Source organism: Oncorhynchus gorbuscha, linkage group LG25 (assembly GCF_021184085.1).
Source record: "Oncorhynchus gorbuscha isolate QuinsamMale2020 ecotype Even-year linkage group LG25, OgorEven_v1.0, whole genome shotgun sequence".
Lineage (NCBI taxonomy): Eukaryota > Metazoa > Chordata > Actinopteri > Salmoniformes > Salmonidae > Oncorhynchus > Oncorhynchus gorbuscha.
In genome coordinates this window covers 10,059,645-10,086,293 of record NC_060197.1, presented here as the reverse complement: position 1 = coordinate 10,086,293, position 26,649 = coordinate 10,059,645, and the positions used below count along the sequence as shown (strand labels likewise).

Sequence of the window (26,649 nt, the reverse complement as noted above, 5' to 3'; positions counted from 1 at the left end):
GTAAATTCCCCAAAGAAGAACCAAGTAGCCAATAACCGCTTAGCTAGCTGTGTTATCAACAACAACGAATGCTCGACATTATATCAGTAATATTCAATGTTATTTAAAAAGGTGAATGTCTAACAGGCTAAATCCACATGCGAACTTTACTTTGCACTGTTACATTAGCTGATATAAACACGGGCTAGCCAAATACCGGGTAGGGTTGTTTGGCTGCTCACACTAGCTAGCATGTAGCATATACGCTAACATTTAGATTACTTATTTTCGAAAAAGCAGGAAACGAAAGATTGGACATCAGCAGCTGTTCTTGAAACAACATGATGGAGTCGTCCACTAAAGGTAATGCTGCTTGGCAGAGGATGGTAAATGGCAATTGCTAGCTAGCCAACTACTGTAACTTTCTAATGCATCTCACCCATCTGTATGCTTAACTCTACGACGTTAATCGGTACGCATTCTCCTCAGTACTGACCCATAACACAGGACTGGTGTCATTAAGGTGTGTGAGAGCGTGTAGTAGAGATGTACTCACAGCCCTGGTGATGTTGCAGGAAAAGCCAAGCGAAGGCACCTTAACTCAGAGGAGTGTCGTGAAATTAGTAGGAGACCTGAGGGCAGCCAACCCCTCACACAGCCCCACTCCGTCACTCGTAGGCACAGCAACTCAGACCCCAACCGGGGTTTGTACCCCAGAACACCCACAAAGAGAAAGAGAGGTACTGCACATTTGTGTGTCTAGCTTTTTTAAACTCTTGAGACCTGAGGGGATGATGTAGCATTTTGTACACATATCATTTACCTTGTCATCCCCTCCCTTTACTCCCTCTTCTCATCTTCCCTGGATCTTAGATGCACGTGATGACAAGAAGCAGCAAGGGATCACTAAGTTTTTCCCTGTGATCAGTGTGGTCAAGGTGTTAAGTCCTCAGAAAGCAGCCCTGTCCCAGGGCTCAGGTTCCATAAAGACAGAGGGACTCAATGGAGAGCTCATCCCCAAAAATGAGACTATTGAGGAGAAGGCACTAGCCACCTCTATGAAGGAGGAACCTGAGGATGAGAAGGTGGACTATCTGGAGGGGCTGACAACAGACATGTTTGGGGACGACAAGGAGTTTGAACGCTGTTGGTCAGATTCAGATCCAGACCCAGCCTTAATGAATCATCATGAGGAGGAGGAGGTGGAGGCCCTGCCTGACGCCCTCTACGGCCTCTTGGGAAGCAGCAGGGGCCTGGCCCATCCCCAGGGTCACGTGGACGACCTCCCAGAGGAGGTGCTGATGCTGGTGTTGAGCCTCCTGCCTGCTGAGGACCTCTACTGTAACGTCAGCCTGGTCTGCCAACGCTGGAGGAACATTGTGACCCAGTCACTGGTGAGAGCCTGGGACAGGGGGAGGAAGTTAGGGTTAAAGTTATGAAGATAAGCTAGTGTAAAAATGTTAATAGATGTGATTTATACATTATTTTGGGTCTAAGTTGTGTCTTTGGGCCCTGTGTGTAGTTTGTGCCCTGGAAGAAGCTGTATTACCGCTACTCGAAGAAGGAGATCGACGCCGTGAAGGAGATCAACGCCATCCTGGAAACCCATAGAATCATAAAGGACGACCAGGAGAGCATCCTCCATATAGTCGAGTAAGGACTCTTTACTGTAAACTGTTCCTTTGGGCCATTTCTGTTCATTTCTGATCTATTCTGTGTGTGTGTGTGTGTGTGTGTGTGTGTGTGTGTGTTTTTTTTTTTTTTTTTTCCCCTCCAGGTTCATGGCCCAGTATAAGCCCAGTCAGAAGGTGAAGCCTGAGTCAGTGTTACAGAGTGTGAGGACACATTGTCTGTTCCCTCAGGCTGAGGCCTGCATTAAACACCGACTCCCCAAATTGGAGGGTATCGAGGGGGTATGTAGCCACACACACACACACACACACACACACATACACGCACGGTTGAAACTACTATTATACTTCTGAGCTTATCTGATTGGACTGTGTGTGTGTTTGTCAGGGCCCTAACCCGTGGGCAGCCATGGCTCTGATGCTGGTGCTGTGTGACGGTGTGGGAGATGTTCTGGACCTGGTGGTCTGTCTCAGAGGCTGTCTCCCTTCAGCCAGTGCCATCACGGAGTACCTCAGCGCCATGGCAACCATGCTGCTCGCCATGAGGAGGAACGACATCAACATCAGCAACAGGTCAAGATGGAAGTTAAATAGAGATGAAAGAGAGATTTACACAAACAGATGGATAGACAGGCGGACATTGATGGTTCTCCTTCCTCCACTCCAGGTGGCACTACAACATCTTCTATGTCCTTCACCTGATGGAGAATGCCTTGCCCACAGCAATAACCAATCAGAGTGGGTGAGGACTGATATCTTTCTGGAAGGAAGTATTTTGAAGGAATCCGGAATAACCTGAGTCTCATGCCCAGTCCTCTTTCTCCCAGGAGAGCCCAGGTTCAGGTGACCCACGAACAGCAGCAGATCCTCAACCACGACATCCATAGAGACCACGTGGTCAAGATCATGGCCTTCGCAGGTACCGCCAGACCACTACTAACAATATCATGCCACAGCTGTGTTTTTACAGAAAACAAGTTAGATATAGAGTTGGTACTTTTGCTAGCATTTCCTGAATTGTTGCTAGAGGGCACCCTCTCCATGTCAGTTCAGCTCAGTCTGGTTCATCAGTTCAGGATGAGATTACTCTTTCTATATTGTGACAATTGCAGAGTAGTTCAAGTTGATACACACACACACACACAAATGGTCCACCCCACTTCACAAAAAAGCCCACATTGTGAGCTGTTGATTGTGCCCTATGTGTGAATGTTCCTGCTGTGATGTAGTGTAGGGGTTAAAGGTTGTTGTCTTCCAGGCACAGGGAAGACCACCACCCTGATTCGGTACGCCCAGCAGAGGCCACACCACCACTTCCTCTACATGGCCTTCAACAAGTCTGTGGCTTCCCAGGCCCAGCGCTGTTTCCCCAGCAACGTGGACTGCAGGACGGTCCACTCCATGGCCTTTGGGGCCGTCGGAAAGAGGTCTGCTTATCTGTCGATCTAGACCAGTTTCTTTCCGTATGTCTTGTTGTCGTCAGTCTTTCAGTAAAGCCGTTCAATCAGTCACCCAGTCTCCTCTCTCTCCCAGGTACCAGGAGCTAAAGAAGTTGTCTAGTAACGTGAAGCCCTTCTCTGTGGCCTGGGTGCTGCCTAAGGGCAGCGGGGGCTTTGTCAACGCCAAGGTGGTCACCCTGACCCTCAATGCCTACATGGCCTCGGCCGACACACACATCACCCCCAACCACGTCCCAAACACGTACAAAAACACACATGGCAAAATGACCGTGCCTGACTGCAATGCAAAAAGGGTAAGTGTTATACCCAAATCCACAAACGCCTCTTCTCCCAAAGAAACATCCCCCACACACACATTCACACTCCAGAACACAAACTTCTCCGTTTTGGTCCGATAATCACACAAACATGCCACACACCGGTCATCTCCACAATTGAACAAACTGGCCTTTATTTTTCAGATGTTTGCGAGGGATGCCCAGAGGATCTGGGACAAAATGGTTGCCTTAGAAGAGACCAGGGAGTACGCACACCACATGACCCACGATGGTAAGCCCAAAAACGATCTGTTTGCTTATTCACTCCATAATAATATGTCAGTGTCTTTGGATTGGGTCCTTACTGAATGTCTTTCAGGGTATCTGAAGCTGTGGCAGCTGCAGAGGCCAACTCTGGACAAGTATGATGTCATCTTTATAGACGAGGCACAGGACTGTACTCCAGGTACACGACTCAACTACACCACTGTACCACACCTGGACCAAACCTGGGTCTACATTACACCTGCACCAGGCACCACTCACCTGATAGCATGTCTGTTAGCAGGTCCGTGATAAGTGTGTGTATGTGTGTGTCTTAGCCATCATGGACATCATGCTACCTCAGCACTGTGGGAAGATCCTGGTGGGAGACCCTCATCAGCAGATCTATACCTTCAGAGGAGCAGTCAATGCCCTGAACCTGGTGGAACACACACACCTCTACTACCTCACCCAGGTACACACACTTCTCCCTCACTCAGGTATATACTCACTACACAAAAGCTCAGTGTGTGTATTGAATAGGTATTCATTCTCTTCTCAGAGCTTTCGGTTTGGTTCGGAGATTGCCTACATTGGAGCCACGATTCTCCAAGTGTGTAAGAAAGTGAAGAAGATTCTGGTTGGAGGAAAACAAGACGGTGAGTGAAGGAACACAGGACTCTGACAGTTAAAGGCCTGGTGCAGTCAAATCTGTTTTCCTGTGTTTTGTAACATATTGTACAACAAACAGCTGATATTTTACAGTTAACACTGTAAAAGTGACAATTTATTAAAGTCAGTATTATTTCCTGGCCCACTATACTATGTTAACGTGGGTCATACTGGGGTACGGATTTAAAAATTCCTCAATCTGCCGTTGGCACCCATTCAAATTATCCCCAAGGTTGCCTAGTCCAATCTTGTTAATTCTCTAAATTAAATGGCATGTCTGTTTTCTCATTAGCTGGGAATGTTGTTTGAAATGTCCAATGCAACATACTTTGGTGATAACGTTATCAACCTACTGCATAACCCCTTTTAAAATATACAAATGTTCTATTCGCATGCTAAAACTCATTAAAACAGACTGGTAGAAGAGCTAGCATTCACTGGTTGAAGTTTAAGTAAACCTAGTTTATTAGGTACACCCATCTAGTACCTGGTCGGACCCCCCTTTACATCCAGAACGACCTGAATTCTCTGGGGCGTGGAAACATTGCTCACTTGGTATCAAGGGACCTAACGTATGCAAGGAAAGCATTCCCCACACCATTATACCACCGCCACCAACCTGTACTGTTGATACCAGGCACTATGGGGCCATGGACACAAATCCTGACTCAGCCATCAGCATGACACAACAGGAACCTGGATTCGTCAGAACAGGTGTTTTTTTTGTTTTTTTTTCCCCCACTCAATTGTCTACTGTTGGTGATTGCGTGCCCACTAAAGCCACTTCTTGTTTCTGAGATACTGGAACCGGAACGCCTGGCACCGACGATCATACATTTAAGTCATTTAGCAGACGCTCTTATCCAGAGCGACTTACAAATTGGTGCATTCACCTTATGACAACGAGTGGAACAGTCACTTTACAATAGTGCATCTAAATCTTAAAGGGGGGGGGTGTGAGAGGGAATACTTATCCTATCCTAGGTATTCCTTAAAGAGGTGGGGTTTCAGGTGTCTCCGGAAGGTGGTGATTGACTCCGCTGTCCTGGCGTCGTGAGGGAGTTTGTTCCACCATTGGGGGGCCAGAGCAGCAAACAGTTTTGACTGGGCTGAGTGGGAGCTGTACTTCCTCAGTGGTAGGGAGGCGAGCAGGCCAGAGGTGGATGAACGCAGTGCCCTTGTTTGGGTGTAGGGCCTGATCAGAGCCTGGAGGTACTGAGGTGCCGTTCCCCTCACAGCTCCGTAGGCAAGCACCATGGTCTTGTAGCGGATGCGAGCTTCAACTGGAAGCCAGTGGAGAGAACGGAGGAGCGGGGTGACGTGAAAGAACTTGGGAAGGTTGAACACCAGACGGGCTGCGGCGTTCTGGATGAGTTGAAGGGGTTTAATGGCACAGGCAGGGAGCCCAGCCAACAGCGAGTTGCAGTAATCCAGACGGGAGATGACAAGTGCCTGGATTAGGACCTGCGCCGCTTCCTGTGTGAGGCAGGGTCGTACTCTGCGGATGTTGTAGAGCATGAACCTACAGGAACGGGCCACCGCCTTGATGTTGGTTGAGAACGACAGGGTGTTGTCCAGGATCACGCCAAGGTTCTTAGCGCTCTGGGAGGAGGACACAATGGAGTTGTCAACCGTGATGGCGAGACCATGGAACGGGCAGTCCTTCCCCGGGAGGAAGATCAGCTCCGTCTTGCCGAGGTTCAGCTTGAGGTGGTGATCAGTCATCCACACTGATATGTCTGCCAGACATGCAGAGATGCGATTCGCCACCTGGTCATCAGAAGGGGGAAAGGAGAAGATTAATTGTGTGTCGTCTGCATAGCAATGATAGGAGAGACCATGTGAGGTTATGACAGAGCCAAGTGACTTGGTGTATAGCGAGAATAGGAGAGGGCCTAGAACAGAGCCCTGGGGGACACCAGTGGTGAGAGCGCGTGGTGAGGAGACAGATTCTCGCCACGCCACCTGGTAGGAGCGACCTGTCAGGTAGGACGCAATCAAAGCGTGGGCCGCGCCGGAGATGCCCAACTCGGAGAGGGTGGAGAGGAGGATCTGATGGTTCACAGTATCGATGGCAGCCGATAGATCTAGAAGGATGAGAGCAGAGGAGAGAGAGTTCGCTTTAGCAGTGCGGAGCGCCTCCGTGATACAGAGGAGAGCAGTCTCAGTTGAATGACTAGTCTTGAAACCTGACTGATTTGGATCAAGATGGTCATTCAGAGAGAGATAGCGGGAGAGCTGGCCAAGGACGGCACGTTCAAGAGTTTTGGAGAGAAAAGAAAGAAGGGATACTGGTCTGTAGTTGTTGACATCGGAGGGATCGAGTGTAGGTTTTTTCAGAAGGGGTGCAACTCTCGCTCTCTTGAAGACTGAAGGGACGTAGCCAGCGGTCAGGGATGAGTTGATGAGCGAGGTGAGGTAAGGGAGAAGGTCTCCGGAAATGGTCTGGAGAAGAGAGGAGGGGATAGGGTCAAGCGGGCAGGTTGTTGGGCGGCCGGCCGTCTCAAGACGCAAGATTTCATCTGGAGAGAGAGGGGAGAAAGAGGTCAGAGCACAGGGTAGGGCAGTGTGAGCAGAACCAGCGGTGTCGTTTGACTTAGCAAACGAGGATCGGATGTCGTCGACCTTCTTTTCAAAATGGTTGACGAAGTCATCTGCAGAGAGGGAGGAGGGGGGGGGAGGATTCAGGAGGGAGGAGAAGGTGGCAAAGAGCTTCCTAGGGTTAGAGGCAGATGCTTGGAATTTAGTGGTAGAAGGTGGCTTTAGCAGCAGAGACAGAGGAGGAAAATGTAGAGAGGAGGGAGTGAAAGGATGCCAGGTCCGCAGGGAGGCGAGTTTTCCTCCATTTCCGCTCGGCTGCCCGGAGCCCTGTTCTGTGAGCTCGCAATGAGTCATCGAGCCACGGAGCGGGAGGGGAGGACCGAGCCGGCCTGGAGGATAGGGGACATAGAGAGTCAAATGCTCAAAGTCTCTTAGGTCACTCGTTTTGCAGATTCTATTCTCTGAATTCCGCAATGACTTGTCTGCCTGTTTTATGTAGCAATCCAATGACACTAATCTCACTGTCTGTAGGAGTGAACCATTTTTGTGAACGAGGTGGTGTACCTAATAAACTGGCCAAAGAGTATATTATTCACAACATTTGGACAGGCGCTATAATCCAAATTTAAACTATGTGTGTCCATATTGCTTGAATTCAGGCTTGCCTGCACAGCTTTCAATGGGGAAAGATTGCTACTGTGATTATTGTTGATAATGTCACTTTCCCGGGTGGAGTTTCGGCTTGCCTGGTAACATCACCAGGCCGTATACATTAATATAATAACAAATAGAGTTCCAAACCTCTCGGCTAATAACAGCTACTTTCAGATTAAATATCCCTCCCATTAGACCACTCCGCTCGGGGGATTGATCCACTCTGTGGTTAATGTACCGCTTTGGTGCCCTTCCCTCCCAACTCAGACAGCAACATTCCTGCTTGAAAAATAGTTATTTGCTTAAAAGGTATGTTTCTTTGTGACCATTTTAATGTAAAACTATGACAGTAAAGGACTTAATTGTTACCCAGAAATTATATACAAGAACTGCTGCACTGGGCCTTTTGAAGGTTAACCCAGCAAAATTACATTGTGTTTAGCAAGATGAATGACTTCGCTCACACCTTCACACAGCATTTTCACATGGGTTCAATTTTTGCTCTTAGAGCGGGTAGGTATGGGACCAAAACAAAGGAGTTTATCCTCACGCTTTATCGCTCTTAGTTGTCACTGAAAGTGACCCACTATGTTGTTTACTTTGTCCACCTACTTCATATTTCTAGGTCTAAAGTAGATTTTCTGAATTGTGTAAACATGCCGGTAAAATATCCATGGTGTTCCATGACGACGATGCTCTTATTTGTCTATTTGGTTCTGATTAGATCAGTTTGTTGTAAAGGGAAGATTGCAGAATTAGGTTGCTATTCAACATTCTGATTTGTTTCATCCTTCAAATAAAGTCCCAATACGACATCACTTTACATTTCTATTTTGGGAGAATTGTATATTTTACTTCACCGAAGATATGTCGGAAAAGTGACCTAAAGGAGAGCACTACACGAGGGGTGAAGCCACTGTCCACATAAGACGGTGAAGACCGACATCATATCGATGAGTAATACAAAATTAAAACAAAAAAACGTTGGTCACTAAGCTAAACATTTTTTTGTCACTTATACAGGGGTGGCAGGTAGCCTAGTGGTTAGTGTTGGGCAAGTAACCGAAAAGTTGCTGGATCGAATCCCCCAGCTGACAAGGTAAAAAAAATGTCGTTCTGCCTCTAAACAAGGCACTGTTCCCCGGTAGGCTGTCATTGTAAATTTGTTCTTAACTTGCCTTGTTAAATAAAGGTTGAATTTAAATAAAAAATAAATACAGCTCGTAAGCTTTTAGCATATCTCATTTTACACCCCTGATTTACCCCAACCAGCAGCCTTGAAACACATAACTTATAAGCAGTTCAGCACATCAGTATTTCTCCTACTGTTAAACAAAATCAAGATAAACCTTCACCGTCACAGTAGATATTGAACGTCTTTAACCAAACCGGCTAAAACTCTTGTTGGCAGATGGTAGCTATAGCTATCCACATGCTAACCTGAGTGCTACCACTAGCCGCAGTCAATCTAGATATAATGGCTAACACAAACATTAGCTACCATTAAATCCTGCAGGTAATATCGTGAAATAAAGGACGGGCAGTTCAACAAAATTAGAGGCATACCTTGAAATAAACTATTACATTAATCAGATTGTTTTTTGACCATTTTTTCCCCTGTTTAACGTGCAGTATTCTGTTGGAGTTGTTGTAGCTTGCTTGCTAGATAACGTTAGCGAGCTTATTCCATCCCCAAACACATGCTATATACGTGTAAGTGGGCCAGTTTGTTTTTTGCATGGCCTGCTGCACTTAGCTGGCTAGCATTGTTTTTTTTTTTATCACTCTTCCACTGTTGGTAGCCATCGTTTAGGGGGAAATTGAGCCCCGCATTTGACTGAAGCACCAGGTTTTCCCCTGGTCCAGTCTGCCCGCCTTAACCTCACGAGCCGGTTTCTTCCCATCTTCTCGCATTTTGACCAAAACTGCATGCCGGTAAACAGCGTTTGTGTTTCACCACCACCAGGCTGTTCCATTTGTGACATCAAAGATGCATATATTGTTGGTATGAGTTTTGGATCAATGTAATTCAAATGGAGAAAATAGTGTGTGTGTGTGTGTGTGTGTGTATTGTAATGACCGGACTAGATCATAAAGGTACAATTGTCCAGAAGAGGCTGAGTTTACGAATTTACATTTTATTAACCCAACTTTACACAGGGTACTGTTTGGCCGTAGCCCACGCCAAATAAATGAAAGACCCCACAAACCAACCGTGACCAACTTGGCGCATCTGCCTTTTTCCTTAGGGGGCTGTAGACCCAGACCAGCTCCCATCATAGTTCCTCTTCTGCCTCAAAATTGCATTCACCAGCTGCTCTCTGACGAAGGTGTGGGCTGTCTCCAGGCGGTCCTGGAGTCTTTGGGCATACTCCGGCCTATCCAGGAGCCGACCAAACGCCATCTCCGCAGGGGTGTGGATCTCTCTCCCCAGCATGAGGAGGGCAGTAGGTGGAGTCTTGGACAGCGGAGCGGCATGCCATGAGGACCATAGGCAGGTGCTTGTCTCAGTCACGCTGGTGTTTGGCAGAGACGATGGCCAGCTGCTGTCCAAGCGTTTTGTTGAAGCGCTCCACAAGGTCATCACTTTGAGGATGGAGAGGAGTAGTGCGGGTCTTGTGCATACCCAGCCTCTCACATGGTGACGAACACACGGGACTTAACGTTTCTGCCTTGGTCGCTGTGGATGGACTCTGCAGCTCCAAACCTGCTGATCATTCCCGCGGTCAGGGTGTCGACGATGGTCTCTGCCTCCTGGTCAGGCAGAGCATAAGCCTCGGGCCATTTTGTAAAATAGTTCATGGCCATGAGCACCCAGCGGTTTCCACTGTCTGTGGTGGGGAACGGCCCAACTACATCCACTCCCACCCTCTCCATGGGAGCCCCCACCGGGAGCTGTTGGAGCTGAGCATGAGAGCGGCCTGTGGGGCCCTTCCTCGCTGTGCAGTTGTCACAGCGGCGCAAAAGTCCTCCACATCCCTCTTGTGCTGCCCCCAGTAAAAGCCCTGACGGAGGCGGCGGAGTGTTTTTGTGACCCCATAGGGTCCAGTCCCCACCCCCCCATGAGTACTCTGGAGCACAGCCTCCCACAATACTTTTGGGACCACCACCTGCCACCTCTCCTCTCCCGTAGCTGACTACATTCCATGCCTACTGTAGCACGCCATCTCAAACTTTGACCACAACTCTGGTCGCTGTCACCTCTTCCCATGGTGGCCTCACCTGCGCCTCTACCCACATAGGTTTGTGTCCCGTCCCTGCTGCTGCTGCCCCCATTCAGCCACGTTGACAGTCTGCAGCTCACAGCAGACAGGCCCGCTCGCCCGACACAGTGGCACAGACCCCCTCCTCTGCACACAGCGCTCTCTCCCGTCCCTCCTCTCTGCTCACGGTGGTGGCAGACATCTGCAGTACAGGGCCAACGGGATATAGCGTTGGAGTGGCATGCCCCTGCCCTGTGCACCACATGGCTGAAGCTCCTCCAACCAGCGAGCCACCTGCCCCTCTGGCTCTCTGAAAGACATGAGCCACTGGAGAGCAGAGTGGTCAGTCCTTACAGTAAAGGGCAGGCCACCCAGATAGTACTTGAAGTGTTTGACGGAAGGCACAACAGCAAGGAGCTCCCCCGGATGACACAGTAGCGGAGCTCATGTTTGTCAAATGTTTTGCTTAAGTACGCCACCACTCTTCCCCCACCTGGGCCAGCACCCCACCCATGCCCACGTTGCTCGTGTCTGTGTCCAGGATAAAGGGCAAAGTGAGGTCAGGGGGGGTGAGCACGGGGGCCTCGATCAGTGCACTTTTGAGGGTGTTAAAGGCATCGTCACACTCCACTGTCCAAGTGAAGGCCTTGTCCTTCGGCAGCAGGCGGTTCAGGGGAGCAGCGATGATTGAGAAGCTCTGTACAAACCTCCTGTAGTACGAGGCAAGGCCCAGGAGGCTCTTCAGCTGATGCTGGTCAGTGAGGGTTGGCCAGTCTCGGACAGCCCCCAACCTGTCCTCCATGGTGCTGATCCCCTCCTTCCCCACTCGGTGGCCCAAGAAGGACACCTCTCTCTTCATGAATGAACTTCTCGGGGTGGAGCTTCAGACCTGCGGCAACCACCCGCTCCAGCACGCGCTGTAGCTCCCCCAGGGCTGACTGGATGAAGCTGCCATGGGCCAGGATGTCATTGAGGTATACCAGACACTGCTGTTGGGGGAAGCCATCCAGCACCCTGTCCATCAAACGCTCAAAAGTAGCTGGAGCGTTGCACAGGACTTTGAACTGCCAGTGTCCTCTCTTACTGGAGAACGCAGTTTTGGCTCTGGCCTCTGGGGAGAGGGGAACCTGCCAGTAGCCACTGCGGAGGTCTTGTGAGGAGAACCAGGAAGACCCCCTAACCAGGTCCAGCGACTCATCGATACGTGGTATGGGGTATGAGTCCTTCCTGGTTACCTCATTCAGCCGCCTGTAGTCCGCACAGAACTTAAGCTTGCCCCCCGTCTTAGGAACCATGACGACTGGCGCCGCCCAGGGGCTGTCTGAGGGCTCGATGAAGTATGCCCGCTGCATCTCCAACACAGCCTTGTCTGCCGCCTCCTGGCGTGCCAGCGGGATATGGCGGGGACGCGTCTTGATGGGTCGAGCATCACGTGTGTCGATCTCATGCTGCCCCAGATGAGTCTGACCCACCTCTTCCTCAGTTCCTCAGTGCAAAGCTGTCTCTGAATTGAAACAGCAACTGCCACAACCGTTTCTGCTGCTCCGGGTCAAGACGAACACAGTTCCTCCCCCCATATCTCCCTCACTGCAGACAGTGTCTTCTCCTCTCCCATCTGGGGTAGCTGGGCTTGGTGCTGCCCGGGCTCACGGAGGGATGTGTCGTGGAGGTAGCTGGGGGAATGTAACACACAGATGTGGGGGGGGGGGCAAGCCATGAGTGTCTGCTGTTTAACTGTTGGAGTAAAGGGTTTGTTGGGTCGAGTGAATGTGACATTAGGGGCTGCCATGGTGACTGCCGCCCCTCCCTGGAAGCTCAGTGTGCCCCCATTTAGGTCTAACCCCAGGATACAAGGGACCTGCACAGCCGCCACCCACACAGGATAACGCACAGACCTGCCCCCTACTGTCAGTCATTATTTCCTTCCCTTTCATGGGTGCCAGCTCACCTGTGACTGTGCGGAGCTGCACTGTTGTGGGTTCACATGGAGTCCAACCTGGCAGAATATCCGGCCTCACCAGGGTTACTGTGGACCCAGTGACCACTAGGGCAGGGCAGAGCAGCCCCCCCCCCCCCCACAGTGACAGGCACATGATCAAAAGTCCCCAACACAGGTCCGGCCCACCACAACAAGCTCCATCAGCTTGCCCTCGTCTGCTTCTGGGGGAAGTGGAGCCTTGCTTCCCTGTCTGTGCCGGCGGGCTCCTCCTGAAGATGGTGGTGGTTGGGACAGAAAGCCAGGGGTCCGCACTACCTGTTCTATGCGGACCCCGTGCCGTTTTCCTGAGCTCTGGGGGACATGTGTCAAACCTGGCACAGATGGCCTGGCTGGTTACAACCGCAGCAGACCCTGGGACCAGGGCGTGTGTTTCGTGTCGCCTGTAGTGACACAGCACTAATGAGTTCTGTCATTTCAGCCACCCATACAGGCTTTTCCGGCTCTGGGCTGCTCTGCCCCCCAGCCCACACCAGCTCCCTGTCCAAGGTTATCTGCAATGACTCAGGACGAGCCAGCTGGTCCTGTGCTAGCTCGCTCTGAACGGAGGGGGGCATGTGAGCATATGCCCGCCGAGAGAGGCTCTCAATGTCATTAGCTAACACCCGTAGAGGTTCTCCAAGCTGCCTGCGTCTATTACTCAGTTCGGAGCGCAGCAGCCCGGGCTGTACATACTGTCCATAGCCCCTCAGTGCTCCCACTAAAGCACCATAATCACGTATTTCCTCGGGGCTAATCAATATCAAACAGGCCAGAGCTTCATCCGTGAGGCATAAAGCCAACTGCAGTGCCCTATCCTCATTCGGCCACCCCCTAAAATGAGCTAACAGTTCAAATTGAGCATGAAAAGCTTCCCAATCCGCCTTACCGGAATACTTCAGGGTCTTAACTGATACGGACGCAACCGGGAACTGGGCGCCGCCATGTTTGTTTGTTTGTTTACATCCTGAGCACCAGATTCCTTTTCCCGCTGCGTCGACGTCACCACCTAGTCCGCCCACCAGAATCCGCGTGAAGCAGTCAACAAAGCCCTCATGCCCGCTTCAGCCGCCATCACTCTAACGTCCTCCCTCAAGCGGCCTCTGGGCTCCGACGCCCTTGCGACCTCCTAGGCCAGATCCTCCGACATCCATGCACACGCCGTAATCGTCCCCTACCTCCACCTTCACTTTCGGATTCCCTCCAAGCATTTTCAACCCCCGTTCTCACCTATGGTAGCTAGCCACAGAAGTCAGCTGGCTAACTTTTATCACGTTTTTACTTCTGACCCCAATGTAATGACCGGACTAGATCATAAAGGAACAATTGTCCAGACAGAGGATTGAGTTTACGAATTGACGGTTTATTAACCCAACTTTACACAGGCTACTGTTCAAATCAAAGTTTATTTGTCACGTGCACCGAATACAACAGGTGTAGACCGTATAGTGTAATGCTTATTTACAGGCTCTAACCAATGGTGTGAAAAAAGGTGTGTAGGTAAGTAAAGAAATAAAACCGTAAAAAGACATTTGAAAAAAGAGTAGCAAGGCTATATACAGACACCTGTTAGTCAGGCTTATTGAGGTAGTATGTACATGTAGGTATCGTTAAAGTGACTATGCATATATGAACAGAGAGTAGCAGAAGCGTAAAAGAGGGGTTGGCGGGTGGTGGGACACAATGCAGGTTGCCAGGTTAGCCAATGTGCAGGAGCACTGGTTGGTCGGTCCAATTTCGGTAGTATGTTCATGAATGTATAGTTAAAGTGACTATGCATATAAGATAAACAGAGAGTAGAGAGAACAGTCTATGACTGGGGTGGCTGGGGTCCGTGTCAATTTTAAGGGCCTTCCTCTGACACCGCCTGGTGTTGAAGTCCTGGATGGCAGGCAGCTGGGCCGTACGCACTACCCTCAGGACCCATGCCAAATCTTTTTAGTTTCCTGAGTAGGCTTTGTCGTGCCCTCTTCACGACTGTCTTGGTGTGTTTGGACCATTCTAGTTTGTTAGTGATGTGGACACCAAGGAATTTGAAGCTCTCAACCTGCTCCACTACAGCCCCGTCGATGAGAATGGGGACGTGCTCGGTGCTCCATTTCCTGTAGTCCACAATCATCTCCTTAGTCTTGATTACGTTGAGGGATAGGTTGTTATTCTGGCACCACCCGGACAGGTCTCTGACCTCCCCCTATAGGCTGTCTTGTCGGTGATCAGGCCTACCACTGTTGTCATCAGCAAACTTAATGATGGTGTTGGAGTCGTGCCTGGCCATGCAGTCGTGGGTGAACAGGGAGTACAGGAGGGGACAGAGCATGCACCCCTGGGGAGCTCCAGTGTTGAGGATCAGCGTGGCAGGTGTGTTGCTACCTACCCTCACCACCTGGGGTGTCGGCCTGTCAGGAAGTCAAGGATCCAGTTGCAGTTACCTTTTGGCCGTAGCCCACGCCAAATAAATGAAAGATACCCCACAAACCAACCGTGACCTTCTTTTGTGAAGCCCAGATGTAAGAGAGGAAGAACAATGGCCAAACCTGGTCTTAGCCTTACTACTTGCAAAAATAATTAAAGTAGTTCTGGATGCAATCATTGATGAAACCCAGTCTGGCTTCATGAGGAACAGACATATTTCTCACAATGTCAGAGTAGTATTAGACGTACTTGACTACTCAGACCTAATAACCGAGGATAGCTTCATAATATTTTTTATAAAGCATTTGACACAGTAGAGCATAAGTTCCTCTTCCACTCCTTTGAGAGACTTGGCTTTGGAATTTTTCTGTAAGGCTGTTAAGACACTGCAAATGGTAACAGCACTATCAAATTGAAATATGGCACCTCACCTAGATTTGAGTTTGGACAACCTTGCCTAATTCCTCTCTATCTCTCCTTAACTGTTTTTATTAATCACCCAACTTCTTGCAAATTCTTTTAAGAGTCCTGTACAAAGTATTTCCATAGCTGGTAAAGAAATTATTATAAGCCAGCTGGCTGACGATACTACACTTTTTCTGAAAGATGCTAACCAAATTCCCATATCGATAAATGTGATACAATCCTTTTCCAAAGCGTCTGGTCTATATCTTAACATGAATAAATGTGAACTCATGTCTGTCAAAGATTGTGTGACCCCTTCATATTATGGTATTCCAGTAAAAGAAGAACTTAGATATTTAGGCATAACCATTACAAAGGATCAGAAGTCTAGAGGCTTACAAAAGTCTAGATGCTTTAACCCTCTTATTAAAAATCCCCAGTAGAAGCTAAATCAATGGCTACAGACGGACTTATCTTTAAAAGGTAGAGTTCTTAACCTTGTTGGAGGTACTGAACCCCACAAGTTTCATATGCGCATTCACCGAACCCTTCTTAACTGGAAAAATAAAATATGATTTTTTTCAAATTCAAAACAGGTTTATATTTTACTGGTGCACAAAATGAACCGTGCATCAACATCACTGTGTTCAAAGAACAAAATCATCAAAACATGATTTTCACACAAAAACATAATAATGAATATTTACTGCAAATCTTTCAGAGACCAGTTCAGAAATGCACAGCTTCACCTTGGCAAGTGCCACTCTCATGTCATTTTCGCAACAGTCTGTTCCTTTTCTTTGTTTTAATGTCCAGCATCCTCAAAAAGGACTCTCTTGTAGGGAAGTATCCGTCGAGAGACTTTGCAAGCTCATCTAAGTGCGTGGCAATTGATTGTTTCAGTTTCGCGGGTACAGAAATGTCTCCGATTCCAGATACATCTACGATCTTACTTACACAGTTTCCCCTGTCTAGCAGGGGAAAGTTTGCGAAGTTATCGTTCTCTGTTCGTCGTTTCCATAACGGTAGCTTTTTTTTAAAACCTTCAGGTTTTCCTCCGCTTCGATCATGTTGACACCACCGCCCTGCATCTTTTGATTGAGATGATTGAGAGCTGCGAAGATATCAGCCATGTACGCTAAAATGAGAATGAACACAGAATTTTTGAAGCAAACTGCATGACAATGTTGGTGCTCTTGCAAAAACAGGGCTAATTCCACACGCACGGCAAAAACACGATTCAGCACCTGTCCCCGGGTTAACCACCGAACGTTAGAATGGTACAGAAGTACATCGAATTCAGAGCCCATTTCTTTACACAGCTCACTGAAGATGCGGTGCCTCAGAGCACTAGTTCGCACATAGTTCACGCATTCCACTACAATTTTTAATACTTATGCCAGTTTTGGAGGCAAGGTTTTTGTTGCCAACGCATGCCTGTTTAGAATACAATGCGTAACAATGATGTGTGGTGCATCGGCTTTCACTAGCGCACCAAAACCAGACTTTCTTCCCAGCATGACTGGAGCTCCGTCCGAACAAACTGCAGAAACCATATCCCACGAAAGATTGTTGTCTTTGAAGAAGTCATCCACAAGTTTCTTCACATCGGCTGCCTTAGTTGTTGTTGTAAGAGGCTTACAAAATAAAAAATATTTTATCACGCCGTCTTTCACATAGCGCACGAATACAGCAAGCTGGTTTAGATTGGAAACGTCTGTGGTCTCGTCGAGTTGAAGGCTGAATTTTGCCGGGCTTGAAATCAGATCTGCAACTACTTGAGCCAAGATCTCTTTGCTCATGTCCTCTATTCTATCGCTGATCGTGTCATTTGAAAGAGGAATTTGGGATAACTTAACTTCAGCCTCTTTTCCCAGCATGATATTTGCCTTATTCAACACAGCTGGTTTTATGAGTGGTTCACCAATGATTTGTGTGGTTTCCCCTGCTTTGCGATCAGGTAAGCAACTTCGTAAGATGCTGTGAGGATCGGTTTGTTGATGGGTACAAAGCCGAGAACAGGCAGAGTAGCCTTTTCATCGAATCTGGCTCTCTTCACCTTGAATTCAGCGAGCGTTGTGTTGTTGTATTTTACATCTCCATGCAGCTTAAGGAAGTGTTCTCTTAGTTTTGCCGGTGCTAGACTAGAATTGCTCAACTTGGCAATGCAAATCATACAGTTAGGACGCTGACTCCCATCACGTTCCGTTATACATGTGAATCCATATTGTACATATTCCTCCGACCACTTTCTTTTTTGCTCGACATAGTAAGTATGAAGGGATTAAAATATTAAGAAAGAAATCACAAGACGTACCATCACGACAGTCACAAGTCGACGACTGAGCGCAACAAATTCCATGCAGCACAGATGGGCCAAGCGATGTAGCGTGATCACCTGCAGCCAATGATTGCCAAGCGGGGCGTGTCATCACGAATCATATGAGTCGGATGTGTGTCTTGACCTCCGCCGAACCCCTGAGACTGACTCACCGAACCCCTGGGGTTCGATCGAACCCAGGTTAAGAACCACCGCTCTAGACTAACATATGGCGCTCTATCTTTATATCTTGACAGTAAAATAAGCAAGGAGATAGACCAGATGCTTTTCAACTTTCTGTGGAGAAGCCGTACACATTATATTAGGAAAACTGTTGTAATGAACAATTATGAGAATGGTGGGCTGAATTTTCTGGACTTTACTACCTTATAATACTTAAGATCCAACTGGATAAAATAATTCACAAGAAGACCCGCTTCTATCTGGAATTGTATTCCTCTTGTCTTCTCTACTCATGTTGTTTGAAGATGAAACGTGGCCGGGTCTTTCAGCATGACAATGATCCCAAACACACCGCCCGGGCAACGAAGGAGTGGCTTCGTAAGAAGTATTTCAAGGTCCTGGAGTGGCCTAGCCAGTCTCCAGATCTCAACCCCATAGAAAATCTTTGAAGGGAGTTGAAAGTCCGTGTTGCCCAGCAACAGCCCCAAAACATCACTGCTCTAGAGGAGATCTGCATGGAGTAATGGGCCAAAATACCAGCAACAGTGTGTGAAAACCGTGTGAAGACTTACAGAAAATGTTTGACCTCTGTCATTGTCAACAAAGGGTATATAACAAAGTATTGAGAAACTTTTGTTATTGACCAAATACTTATTTTCCACCATAATTTGCAAATAAATTCATTAAAAATCCTACAATGTGATTTTCTGGATTTTTTTTCTCATTTTGTCTGTCATAGTGTACCTATGATAGTGTACCTATGATGAAAATGACAGGCCTCATCGTTTTAAGTGGGAGAACCTGCACAATTGGTGGCTGACTAAATACTTTTTTGCCCCACTGTATACTTGTTACCTCATGTACTTTCTATATTGATTTGTTGTTAATAACAATAAAAATTAACATACAGCTGCTGTGCAGTTCGTGTTACGTTTTTTGCATAAAGACCGTTTTGGGTGGAATATCATCAATCTACGTTGCTAGATTTGTGGAAATATATAGTGCAACCTGCTCTTTAATGTGCATGTCTGTCTGTCCATCCACAGGCTGTGTGTGGGGTAAGGCTGTGGACTCACTGCGTCCCCTGACTACAGGTTTGAGTCCTGGCCGGGGTAAGTTAGCAGTGCTGTCTCGCTCTAACGTCTCTGTGTTCGACCAAGCAGTCAGACTCACCGATGCCAACCCCCGCTGTAGGCTGCACATCGTAGGGGTGAGTGTCCATACACGCCCCCCCCCAAACACACACACACACACACACGTGTTTGGGTCTTGTGTAAGACATGTATTTTCCACTCCAGGGGGTGGAGAATTTTGGCCTGAAAAGAATCATGGACATTTGGGTTCTGATGCAGCCAGAAAACAACCGCTCTCGAGGTGAGTGGCGCAACACACTGCCCCTTGCCTCAATTCTGCAATTCTAATACAAGTGAATTACTATGTTGTACTTATGTGACGTCTGTTTTTGGTAAGTATCCTGCCTTGGCTCTCTCAATGCTCATTGTTTTATTGGTAGGGTCTTTTGTGTCAATAGGTTTAGCTCTACTCTGCAGTGTAACGAGCTCTCTCCTTTTTTAAACATGCTCCCTTCTCCTTCTCTCCCTGTTCTCTAGGCATCAAGGACAGCTTCATCCGTAAGTTCACCCAGCAGAGTCTGGGGGGCTACTTTGGACTGAAGAGTTACGCTAAAAAAACAGAGGACCGTGAGTTGGAGGGCAAACTCTCCATGGTGGAGAAATACAACAGCCGCATCCCTGAGCTGGTGGAACGCCTCTACGGCTGCACAGAGAGAGAGGCCCAACACGCAGGTACACACACAGTTACATACTGTACACACACACTGTACAGACACACATGCACACAGGTACATACTGCACACACTCACCACTGTACAGACACAGAGTTATGAATTGCTGTATTAGAGTCTGATCTTTCTCATTCGTATCAACCTTCCCCTGCTGTCTCTCTTTTATCTCTTAGATTTTATCCTGGGGACAGTCCATAAGTCAAAGGGTCTGGAGTTTGACACGGTGGTGATCACCGATGACTTTGCTAAGGTCCCCTGTGCCGCCCACAACTTACCTAGACTTTCCAGCTGCTCAGGAGGTGTGTGTGTGTGTGTGCAATCATAAGAAAACCATATCCAAATATCAACTCTTATCTAAGGCCAATGACTGTTTGCATTGGTCTACGGTCTACGCCAAATCAGAACATTGGTTAATGTATGTTAGTGGCTGACTCCACTGTTTTCTCCCTCGTCCTCTAGGTGACGTCCCAGACGATGAGTGGAACCTGCTGTATGTGGCGGTGACTCGGGCCAAGAGCTCTCTGGTCATCACCAAGAACATCACCAACATCCTCACACTGGCTGGGGTGAGAGCACTGATCACTGGAGGCTGGTGAGTGGACGACGGCTCATAATAATGGCTGGAATGGTATTAAACACATGGAAACCATGTTTGATTCCATTCAGGCCATTATTATGAGTCGTCTTCCCCTCAGCAACCTCCTCTGGCACTGACCCCCTCCACTACACTCATCCCTCTTCACTTCTCTCTCTCTATTCTTCTACTCCACCCCCACTACCCCCCATGATCCTCTCCATCACTTCTCTAACACTCCTTCGCTCTACTTAACTCTCTCCTATTCCCAGTCTTTCTTTCTGTCTTTTATGTCTGTTATTTCTCAAGTACCTTCTCAGAGAAATGTACAAGCTGTTCATTGAAGCAGGATGTTGTGGTAATGTAATTCTGAGAAAGCCTCATACCTCTTTGGGTGACATTTATGTGACGCAAATGAGCACGTAACTGTGCAAGTGAATGTGTTCCAATTGAATTTGTGTTCTGAGAAAGCCTCCTCCCATAGGCTGGTGGTAACTCCTCCCATGGTTAACCCTTTAACTTCCTGTTGTTCCCCAGGAGTACTTCCTGAGGACAGAGTTGACCAGCACCCTGCTGACCGAGGGACAGCCCCCATGCTGCTCCGTGCGGGAGTGTCATAACCACATCATGCCCGTCTGGCCCCTCGCCATGTGCAAGCTGCCACTCCAATACGTAAGGCCCCACTTCCTCCTCCCTACCACCATACCACATTCTGATGTGCAATGTCTCTCAACCAGACCTGATCATTTCAGACAGGTGTGGGTACAGAAGTTCTAAAAGGATGGCCCACATTCCACCAACAGCTAACCAGTCAGACCTGTTAGCCAACTGTAGCAGTTGTAGTTGATGGTGAATTCATGTTCATTCACAAAGTTTGTGTATCAGGTTTGAAGGTAAGACCCAGATGCAGACTATGTCGAAGTGACACTGTCAATTACAGCACAGGGCAGGTAAACGACAGGTCAAGGCAGGCAGGGGTCGATAGCCAGAGTAGTGTGGGAAAGGTACAAGACTTCAGGAGTCTGGTCAGGCACAGGTCGGTAATCCAGAGTTGAGGCAAAGGTGCAGGCAGAATGGTCAGGCAGGCGGACTCAGATGGGTCAGGCAAGGGTCAAAACCAGGAGGGCGAGAAAAAGAGACTGGGGAAAAGCAGGAGATGAGACAAATGCTGGTGAACTTGACAAACAGAGAACACAGGTACACAGGGGATAATGGGAAAGATGGAAACAGGAGACAAAGGGCTGTGAGACATGGGTTTAACTCTGGACACATGAAAGGTGGGATGTATATGAAGGGTACTGGGCAACAGAAGACAAACAGCAGATGCGCTAATAATTTTGGAGATGGGAAATGGCCCTATAAACCGGGGGGAGAGTTTGCGGGATTCAACCCGGAGGGGCAGATCCCGGGTGGATAGCCATACCTGAGACGATAAACCGGGGAGCTGTGGTCCAATGGTGATCTGCTTGTGGTCGATAACTGGAGGTGGTCTTGAGGGCCGACCGTGCTCTCTTCCAGGTACGACGATCGTGGTGGACTAACATCTGGGCAGAGGGAATGATGATCTCTTCCTCCTGCTTTGGGAAAAGCGGGGGCTGATTCCAGGGAAAAGTGTTGCGGGTGTATTCGACCCACCCCAGCTGCTGGCTCCAGGAGGTGGGGTTGGGGGAGACCAGGCAGCGTATAGTAGTCTCCAGATCCTGGTTGGCTCGCTCCGTCTGGCTGTTGGACTGGGGGTGGAATCCGGAGGACAGGCTGGCCAATGACCCAGTGAGGGTGCAGAAAGCCTTAACGAGCTGAGGGCCCCGGTCAGAGACCATGTCGACCGGTAGTCCATGGATCCGGAAGACGTGCTGCACCATGAGCTGTGCCTTCTCCTTGGCAGAGGGTAGTTTAGGGAGAGGAATGAAGTGGGCGGCTTTTGAAAACCGATCCACCACAGTCAGGATGGCGGTGATGCCATCAGATGGGGGATGACCAATGACAAAGTCCAGGGAGATGTGGGACCAGGGACGTGAGGGACAGGCAGAGGTTGGATGAGACCGGCCGGAGCTTGTCGGAGTCTTGTTTTATGCACCGTGCAAGCAGCGACAAATGCGGAGACTTCGGGGACCATGGTGGGCCACCAAAAGCCAGGGTCCGGCAGGAGCCCGGGTGGCAAGCAAGAACATCTGGTTATCTGGGGCCAATCCACCACCGTTTACCTTCCCGGAATCCATCTGGACACACCCAGCGGAGATGATGTGCCCCAGAATGGAACCCTCACTTCTCTGCCTTAACAAACAGCTGGTTCTCCAGGAGGCGTTGAAGAACCTGTCGGATGTGGAGCACATGTTTTTGGGGGGAGCGGGAGAAGATGAGGATGTCATCAATGTAGACTAAGACTAACCGGTTTGGGGCGCTAGAGAGCGTGCTATGGAGTAGACGTGCTTTGCTAGAGCTCCGCTCCATTTTGAAACAAATTAGTATTTATCTTAACCTCTCACGACCTATATCTTCAAACAAATATGACAAAGGGAAAAGGCACCAGAAAAGGGAGTGCTAAACAAGAAGACGAACCGGTTCAACATGTCGCGTAGAACATCATTTACCTGAGCCTGGAACACAGCAGGGGTGTTGGTGTGGCCAAATGGCATGACCAAATACTCGTAGTGGCCGATGGCCGTGTTGCTGGTAGTCTTCCACTCATCCCCCTCCCGTAGCCGCACAAGGTGGTAGGCGTTCCTTAGATTCAGCTTGGAAAACATGGTGGCACCCTGGAGCGGCTCGAAGGCTGAGGAGATGAGTGGTAGCGGTTCTTCACCGTTATGTCATTGAGTCCCCGGTAGTCGATGCACGGGCGCAGGGTCTTGTCCTTCTCCACAAAGAAGATCCCTGTCCCGGATGGAGAGGACGAAGGACACAATAAATCCCGCAGCTAGGAAGGCTCCAATGTAGGCGTCCATACCGTTGGTCTCCGGTCACGACAGTGAGTACAGTCGTCCCTGGGGCGGAGTAGTACTAGGGAGTAGGTCAATCCCGTAGTTAAATGCAGCGGAAGCGAAGTGGTCCGGGCCTTGTTGAACACCTCCCGAAGGTCCTGGTACTCCGCGGGAATGGCAGAGAGGTCCGTGGCACCATCCGAGCCCCCAGGAAAACATCCCGTGGCAAGTTGCGCTGATTTTAGACACTGGGCGTGGCAGAACCGGCTCCAGCCCATGGCACCAGTAGACCAGTTCATGAGGGGATTGTATCACTGGACCCAAGAGAATCCCAATACCGCAGGAATCTTTGGAGACTTGATAAGCAGGAATTGAATAGTCTCGCTGTGATTCCCTGATACAAATGAAGGTTGATGGGAGTGGTAATATGAGTGACCCAGCCTCATGTTGAGGGGCTGAATGGGGATGTTCAACTCGGAAACTAGGGTAGCGTCCAAAAACCTTTCATTGGCCCCAGAGTCAATGAGGTCCAGGACTGGTTTCCCCACAGCAGAATGGCATTAACAAGGTGGTGAGCAAGGGAAGCAAGAAAGTTCTCTATATGGCCAACCAGAGTACTCGCTCCTACCAGTGTGCCTGGTCTTTTTAAAGGACATGAGGAAACAAAATGACCAAGTGTCTTGCAATATAGACAATTCTTCGTGTTGATCCTGTATTGCCGTTCCTCAGGCGATACCCCAGCTCTACCTAGTTGCATAGGACGGGAAGCGGTCACTCAGCCGTCCTCTGCGACTTTCGGGGAAGGTCGGGAAGCCTCAGGTTCTTTCTGCAACGGAATCGGCGGGGACTTCCGGGATAACTCGGAGGCAAATTGAAATCCCTGGACACGTGCGAGTGAAGTCGAATTTCCTCTCCCTCCGTTGTTCCCATAGTCGCCAATCGATTCGTATGGTCAAAGTGATGAGGGATCAAGATCCGTAGGTAACTTCTGAGCTGCAAGTTCGTCCTTGACCACCTCCGAGACGACGTGCAGGAACATATTGAACAGTTCTTCCTAGTTCCAAGCACTCTCCGCTGCCAACGTTCGGAAATCCACCACATAGTCTGCCACACTGCGGGAGTCCTGCGCAGCTTCTCTCCCAGAGAATGGGTCTTCAAAAACCTTCTTCACCTCTCCTGTGAACTCCTCCAGACTAACGCATATGGCCGGCTGTTGTTCCCATACAGCAGTAGCCCAGGTAAGAGCCCTCCAAGGCATCAGCGTAATAGGCTATCTTGGAGCGATCCGAGGGGAAGGAGAGGAGGGCTGAAGTTCAAAAATGAGGGCACACTGAGCTAGAAACGTCTGACAGGTGCTCGGCTCTCCATTGAAGCGTTCCGGGGGAGGTAATCGGGACTCCAGAGAAGGTGGAGTGACCGATGAGATGGCGCTGCTAGCAGCTGGGTTACTGAGGGTCTTTGGGGTTACCACAGTGGTAGGCTGCCTCCCAAACAACCCGCGGAATTGCTCTAGTAAAATGTCCAATGCCCGGTCATGGCATTCAGGCAACGTTTGAACCCCATCCATAAGGCCTCAAAGCAGTTCCACGTGCCTCCCACTGGTGGCTCCTTGGGAGGAGATGGTGTCGCGCAGCTGGCCCAGGTCTGCTGCTTTAGTCAGTGTCAGTGCCAGTTCGTACAGGTTTGAAGGTAAGACCCAGATGCAGACTGTGTTGAAGTAACATTTTTAATTACAGCAACAGGGCAGGCAAACAACATGTCAAGGCATGCAGGGGTTTGATTAGCAGAGTAGTGGGGCAAAGGTAGAGGACGGCAGGCTCAGGGTCAGGCAAAGTGGTCAGTCAGCCGGGCTCAGAGACAGGACAAGCAAGGGTCAAAACCAGGAGGGTGAGAAAAGAGACTGGGGAAAAGCGGGAGCTGAGATGACAAATGCTGGTAGACTTAACAAGATTAACTGGCAACCGACAGAAGACGGGTGTAAATACACAGGGGATAATGGGAAAGATGGGCGACACCTGAAGGGGGGGGGGGGACAATCACAAAGACCGGTGAAACAGATCAGGGTATGACATTGTGTGTGACTAACTTGACTCTCTGTGTGTTGTAGATGGATAGTGCAGACGATGGAGGTCCTATGTGTGGGGCGTGTGTGTTGCAGCGTGTCGGCCCCACGGCCAGTCTCCTAGCCTCCCCAGAACTGCTCAAGGTCCTGCCAGTGACCGAGGAGCGTCTGAACCTGCCCATCAACTACGCTTTGCTGATGGCTCTCTTCTGAGGGGACATGCTCACGTACACACGCAAACTCAACATGCTGCTTGAACTGTTCTGAAAACACACCCACACAACATGAGACATGGACCTCTCCACTGATGTTGTCTTGGAGGAAAAATCAGTCTGCGTAATAGGAATTTGAACTAGCCAATTATGGACCAGAAGGTAACAGTGTGGGACAGAGTTATTACTCAGCTAATCTCCTAGCACCAAGAGACAACGTGGAACCCTTTGATGATTGGCCTAGAGCGGCCCCCCATGATCTCTATTAGTCTAAAGGTGTGTTCTTTGCTGATTTGGATAAATGTTTGGGGCAGAATGGCATTATTGTGAAATCGATATGTCTTGCTTTTTAGTGTGGTTATATTTTGCAGCAAAGAAAATGCACAACTTGTCATTTTCTACTTTACTTTTTAAAATCTGTTTTATATGTGATGTCTTTTATAACAAAAGAAACATTTGTCTTCAGTTTGAGTACTTTGAGGTTAACAACATAAGCATCATCATAAGTCATGTCCATTGTTTCCATAAAGACACAGTTGCTAATACTCTAATGGAAACGGTAAAGACAAGTTTTTGTGGTTAATTTGGAATGCTATATAAAGTGCAAACTGCCATATGGGATGAGACCTGTGTCTGTGTTAAAAACCGCAATGTTTCATGTCTACTTTTTTTTCTTCCTGTGTTTGTATCAGATTGTACAACAGCTGATATTTTACAGTTAACACTTTTACAAGTGGCAATTCTTTAAAGTCCGTGTTATTTCCTGGCCCTCTATGTTAACATGGATCGTACTGGGGTACGGATTTTAAAATTCCTCAATCCGCCATTGGCATCCATTCAAATTATCCCTAAGGTTGCCTAGTCCAATCTTGTTCATTCTCTAAATTAAATGGCATGTTTTCTCATTAGCTGGGAATGTTATTTGAAATGTCCAATGCAACATACTTTGGTGATATCGTTATCAACCTACTGCATAACTCCTTTTAAAAAATATTTGCATGGCAAAGAGGGACTTTGCAATTAACTTCAGTTCATCTGATCACTCTCATAACATTCTGGAGTATATGCAAATTACCATTATACAAACTGAGGCAGCAGACTTTGAAAATTAATATTTGTG

The 26,649-nt window shown here is 48.6% G+C and overlaps 1 protein-coding gene across 2 annotated transcripts; it reads left to right on the top strand.

Annotated features, from left to right (window-relative positions):
• The first annotated feature begins 19 nt into the window (after window positions 1–19).
• fbxo18 (F-box DNA helicase 1) lies at window positions 20–26,145 on the top strand. Of its 2 annotated transcripts, XM_046329435.1 has the most exons (22): window positions 30–111; window positions 280–342; window positions 555–719; window positions 853–1,373; window positions 1,502–1,632; window positions 1,757–1,892; window positions 1,999–2,183; window positions 2,278–2,352; window positions 2,438–2,529; window positions 2,869–3,037; window positions 3,144–3,363; window positions 3,532–3,619; window positions 3,707–3,793; window positions 3,930–4,066; window positions 4,154–4,250; window positions 19,003–19,166; window positions 19,255–19,330; window positions 19,567–19,761; window positions 19,934–20,059; window positions 20,220–20,326; window positions 20,872–21,006; window positions 25,363–26,145. In XM_046329435.1, the coding sequence occupies exons 2-22, from the start codon at window positions 321–323 to the stop codon at window positions 25,528–25,530; spliced, it is 3,096 nt and encodes a 1,031-aa protein (XP_046185391.1). In that variant the 5' UTR covers window positions 30–111; window positions 280–320; the 3' UTR covers window positions 25,531–26,145. The 2 variants fall into 2 exon arrangements, with proteins under 2 accessions (XP_046185390.1, XP_046185391.1); XM_046329434.1 differs by having other exon boundaries at window positions 20–342.
• Window positions 26,146–26,649: the final 504 nt, after the last annotated feature.